The 5,573-nt window shown below is 45.3% G+C and overlaps 2 protein-coding genes across 2 annotated transcripts in view; one reads left to right on the forward strand and one right to left on the reverse strand.

Moving 5' to 3' along the window:
• Window positions 1-1,357: 1,357 nt before the first annotated feature.
• Window positions 1,358-4,062, reverse strand: nup62l (nucleoporin 62 like). Its single transcript, XM_008399287.3, has 2 exons — window positions 2,146-4,062; window positions 1,358-1,754 (listed from the first exon to the last, which is right to left on the reverse strand). The coding sequence occupies exons 1-2, from the start codon at window positions 3,646-3,648 to the stop codon at window positions 1,596-1,598; spliced, it is 1,662 nt and encodes a 553-aa protein (XP_008397509.1). The 5' UTR covers window positions 3,649-4,062; the 3' UTR covers window positions 1,358-1,595.
• Window positions 4,063-4,702: 640 nt separating this feature from the next.
• Window positions 4,703-5,573, forward strand: part of pdk1 (pyruvate dehydrogenase kinase, isozyme 1) — a 32,658-nt gene continuing 31,787 nt past the window's right edge. Inside the window, exons 1-2 of the mRNA XM_008399276.3 lie at window positions 4,703-5,107; window positions 5,381-5,522. Coding sequence (XP_008397498.1) covers window positions 4,999-5,107; window positions 5,381-5,522 — 251 coding nt within the window. The 5' untranslated portion in view covers window positions 4,703-4,998. The remainder of the gene's footprint in view (window positions 5,108-5,380; window positions 5,523-5,573) is intronic.

Genomic DNA, 5,573 nt, shown 5'->3' on the forward strand with positions numbered 1-5,573 from the left:
TTTTGTTTCGTGAAGATGCAGACACTTTACCATTCCTAAGCTACACTTTATAAATTTTAGTTTTATTTCAATTTAATATCTATCAAAACCTGATGCTGCAACATTTTTTGTATCATGTTCTTTCACAAAAGTATGAATATGTAGAAATTTGTAAATTTAGTAGACGTGCAGTGCATTCACCCTCACTAATGTTTTGCATTGATGTCTCAGGAAGTAGCAGAGAAACCAGTCGGTCGAGTTCTTTCAAACTACTTGACTGTTCTGGTCTGAACCCGACCTTTTAGTCCAAAGTGAGGCCAGAAGCCTGGTGTTGGCCAAACCCTTTTCCTGTTGGACCACGTGTCCATGTACAATAATTAGTTTTAATTTTTTTTACTTTTGCATCAGTACTACTGATGTACGTGCGCTATTGCATGTGCACACTGTCCGTAAGCTAGAAAGCCTCACCTCAACTCCAGAATGAGCCGTTTGTCATTCTGGGCAAACAGCTCCATTTATTTGATCACAAAACCCTTTTTTCCCCAGAAGGAACTTGGCTCATCCGTGTCAGTGGCAAATTTCAGCTGTTTGGAGCAAGGCCTACGTTTGTTGTTGTTTTCCCTCATTGTTAATGTTAAACGGTCTTCAATGCGGATGCTGCTGTTCCTACATGTCGCAGTTTATGAATCGCAGCAACCTCAGTAGTTCTTGGGTTGTTACCTAAGTAAGTTCTGTACTAAGACGGTAAAAAAACCCAGATCAAACTGGAGTAATAAGCTAATTTTAAAAATCAACCTTTTTTAATGAACTGTTATGATTCTACCAAGCAAAACTGTCAATTATGATGCCAGATTTATGCTAGGGACTTTTTGATGTTTGATCAAACTTTAAACTGGCATGACCCGACAACCTCAGCCCATCTTAAAACTCCCAAAATGTTCAAAATGCAAACGCACACAAAAAGTTGACTCAACATCTCCTTCTAGCTTTGAAAGTTAAAAGAGCACAGATTTATCAGCCAACTTTTGGGGAGGGGATCAGCAGGTCCAATCTTGAACATGTAATCTTTTCATTACTTCGTTAGTCCGTTTTTCATTGATATAGGAGTCAGCAAGCACCAATTGTGCATATTTCTCTTAGCTTAACAAATACATGTCAAAAAGATATGCTTTGATGCTTATCGGGGAAGAACTGCTCCACATATTCTTGTGTTAAGAATTAAAAAATATTTCTAAATCAGAACTGGTCAATCAGCTTAAAAAAGTAAAATCATTACCAGCCAAGATGAATCAAATCAGTTCATTTCAATTCATTTTATGTTATGCATACCAAATAAGAAGAATGTGCCGACAAACGACAGCTTTCTGCAAAGGACACCTACTTTGAGAAATATCCATTTTATTTATCTACTAATTCAAAAGACATAAGAAACATTTTTCCTCAAATCCAGAAGAATTCACATGTTTATAAAGCTTATGGAATCAAAAATATTTATATTTATGCAAACCAACAAAGCTGTAGGGGGAGGGGTAAACAGGAGTAATGTAGAGCCAAAGGAGAAATAAGGAATTCCCAAAAAGTAGCATTACGTCGATGCACATTCAGATCTATTTATTTCAGTCAAAGGTTAAACGAAAGGTTTTCTCCTGCTCCTTGCGCTGCGTGTCACACAGTTTGGACACTTCCTCCACCCTCCGCTGTAGCAGAACCGAGTTCTGGTCGATCCACTGCAGAGAATCCATGTGGGCGTTGAGGATTTTACAAATCTGCTGAAGCTGCGGGGAACAAACAAGACAGAGAGGTTAATCAAAGCAGTAAATCATCTTCAGAGCAGGTTTAATGACGACAGATTTGTCCACCCATACTAGCTTAGGTTTTAATTCATTTTAGCCATGCTAATGAGCCTTAGCACTCATGACAGGTTGTGCTAGCTGCAGAGAGCAAGGGGGAGAGGGGATGATTGACAGCGCCAAGAACGGCCTCCTGGCTCTGATTGGTTGTTTCTAGAGGACTGGAAGAAAGCAGGGAAACTCTATTTTAAAAAAAATTATTTCTCATATATATATATATAAAAGTTATATACTGCAGCTTTAAAAACAACAACAACAAAAAATTTATTGATCATCTAATCTATTTATGGCCCAGTTCTAGGGTCCCTCATCTCACCGGATCGCTGGTGTCTGCCGGTCCGCTGGATGTGTTCAGGTGTTCAATGATCTCCTTCAGGTCCTGTGACATCCTCTTCAGCTGCGCGTCCACGTTCTCGGCCAGCTTGTACGTCCTCTCTCGCTCCTCGTCGGCGTTCTGCATGTAGATGGTGCCGCTCTGCTCCTTCACCGACTCCTCCAGCGGGCAGAGCAGGTCCTCCAGCTCCTTCTGCTGCGACAGGATGAAGTCCAGCTCCTGGTTGAGCCGCCGCTGGTCCAACTTCACCTTCTCCAGCTCCTTGTGCAGGGACGTGATCTTCTCTCCGTTCTCCACCAGCATGCGGTCCCAGGCGTTCACCTGCGTCGCCTGCTGCAGGAAGTGTCTCTCCTGGTCCTCCAGCTCCAGGCTCCACTTGTTTATGAGGCTCTCCAGCTGGGCGTAGCTCATCACCGGAGGATTCGTAGTGGTGGCGGCAGTGGTAGTGGTGAGGGTTGCGGCTGTTGTGGTGGCCGTCATGGCGGTGCTGGACAGAGGTTTGACTCCCAGGCTGAAACCGACAGCGGCGCCAGTCGTGGCGGCTGGAGCTGTGGCGGTGGTGGTGGTGGAGGCAGCAGCCGTGGCAGCGGCTGACCCCAGAGGCTTGAGGGTGAAGTTCAGTCCCCCGCCTGTAGCTGCCGGTGTTGCGGTGCTCGCTATTGATGCCGCAGCTGTCCCCAGCAAGAACCCTGTGGTTGCTGCAGGGGCTGCTGTCGCCGTGGTGAGGGGTGAAGCAAACAGAGATGGGCCTGAAGGAGCCACAGGGGCAGCCTGGGTGTAGGCAGGCGGAGCCGGGGTTGACGATGGTTTCACCCCAAAGCTGAATCCTCCACCTGCGCTCTGGGTTGTCGCAGCTGCTGAGGTGGAGGGGGCAGTGGTGCCGAAGCTGAACCCTCCTCCACCCCCTGCTCCTGTTGGTGCTGGTGCAGCTGGAGCAGGAGATGCCGCAGCGGTGGTCACCAGGACTTTGGACCCCCCGAAGCTGAAGCCTCCAAACGGAGCGCCGCCTGCTGCTGCTGCTGCTGCTGCTGCTGTCGTAGCTGCAGGTGCAGCTGCTGATGCAGCTGGAGCCTGAGCGGTACTTCCGAAGGTGAAGCCTCCACCTGCAGGAGCTGCAGCGGTGGTCTGAGAGGACATCCCCCCGCCCAGAGTGAACCCAGTCCCCGTGGACGGAGCCAGCATGGAGCCTAGAGTGAGCCCCGGGGCCGCGGCTGTGGTTTGAGGGGCCGTGCCCAGGCCAAACGTGGTGGTGGGGGTCCCAAAGGAGAAACCCGTACCGGGTGCGGAGCTCTTCGCCGGGTTGCCGAAGCTGAAGGAGCCGGTGGGGTTGGGGTTGGTTTGACTGGTGGGAGCCCCGAAGCTGAAGCCGCCTCCGGTGGCTGCTGGAGCGGAGTTTGTTAAAGTGAAACCTGCGGCGGGAGCAGCAGGGGTGGTCTTCTGGCCTGGGAAGAAGCCCGAAGACTGATTGAAGTTGAATCCACTCATGGTTTCACTCTCTGGACAAAATGGTCACTTCCTCGGTGAATCTCCGAAGCTTTTGGCGGGTCGGGATCGGGAGTTGTTATAAGTTACCCCGCCGAAGAAACTCCGCGTCTCTTAGCAAGATTTTCCAGGACAAGGCGGTAAATAAACTCACTCTCGTGTGCATTAAAATAGTTTCCGCATAATTAACAACAACTAAAAGCTAAAAACATACCCTTCTTCAAAACGTGGCCCTGCGAACCGACATTTCTGTTGCTATCTGGCGGAAATGACGGCAGTTAGGAGATCACATCCTGTTGTTTGCCGGAAGGAGAGCCCACCCCTTTCTACTCGATTGACACATTTTATATCCAATCATAGTTTTTTAAATGTTTGAGCTGAAATTTGATTGGTTCTACTCGTCGCCTTGCAAACAAACTAGGGAGATATAAAAAAAGTTTTGACAGTTTCGAAGAACGATAAAAGTAAAGAGTGTGATCCTCCTTCGCTAGTGTTGTGCATATAGATAGATAGATAGATAGATAGATAGATAGATAGATAGATAGATAGATAGATAGATAGATAGATAGATAGATAGATAGATAGATAGATAGATAGAGTACTGTGAAAACTTTCATTTTCATTTGTGTCTCACACTATGTTACTAGCGGTGGGTGGAGCACACACACATGCCCCCCCCCCCCCCCCCCACATATATATATATATATATATATATATATATATATATATATATATATATATATATATATATATATAACTACAGAGTAAGGACAAATTTACAACATAAAATAAATAATACTTTCTACTGATTAAAAATAACCTAAACATTAAGAAAAAATATTCAGGTGTGTAGGAATAAAAACAAAATACAAACAAGTGAAAAATAATTTTTATATATATCTAAAAAATTAAAAATCAACAAAGTATAAGGATTAGAATCCAGGGCTTTTAGATTTTTTTTATATCAACTGTTCTACACTCCAGTCCTGTAGATGACGCTACTTTATGCCGGTTTACAAAGCACAGAAATGACGCAACACGAAGACGCGAAGGGAGGTAATTCTCTTGGCTTTGTATTGGCTCTTTGGATTAGCTTGTTGACTTACCTGCCTGTACGGATTTAGCCGCGACCACCTGATTTAAAGGACGATGCCGAAACATAGCAGTGTGTGTGTGACTGTGGACACAGAAGCAAAATTAAAAAGTCAAGTACGCCACCGATAATTAAAACAACAGTACATCTGCGATTTCCCGGCTGTAAATAATCCTCCAAACGGCGAGGCAGTAACAAGAAGTCTTCGCCTTGGACGCCGCTCTTCTTCTTGACTCCAGCAGGTTCGGGAAGGTGTCATCATGAGGCTTTTGAGGTTTCTGAGGAGCAGCGTGTCCATTGGGAAGGACATTGACTTTTACTCCAGGTTTTCTCCTTCCCCGCTGTCAATGAAGCAGTTTTTGGACTTCGGTAAGAGCTGCACAAGTTGGTGGAACCAAATGAAACAGTATTATAAAGCCACATAGCCTGTTGAATTCATATTGAACTGAATACAGCCAGACACGTTAACGTACTTTATTCAAAATTTATATGATAAAGTTGAAGGGGAGTGATGCAGTACTTTTGCATCTCTCTGACCTATCCAAAAATAAATACAATTTCTGAATAATAAGTTCTAAATAATAATATGGCCTAAGTGAGGGAAGTTACACACCCACAGAAATCTCTCAATTTCTCTCACAGGCTCAGAAAATGCGTGTGAGAAAACCTCCTTCGCCTTCCTCAGGCAGGAGCTGCCTGTGAGGCTGGCCAACATCATGAAGGAGATCAACTTGTTGCCAGACAACCTGCTGAGGACTCCATCAGTGCGGCTGGTCCAGAGCTGGTAGGCAGGTTTTGCTGCCTTTTTTTTTTTTTTTTTTTTTTTTTTTTTAAT

This window comes from Poecilia reticulata, chromosome 2 (assembly GCF_904066995.2).
Source record: "Poecilia reticulata chromosome 2, P_reticulata-male-v2, whole genome shotgun sequence".
NCBI classification, from domain to species: Eukaryota; Metazoa; Chordata; class Actinopteri; order Cyprinodontiformes; family Poeciliidae; genus Poecilia; species Poecilia reticulata.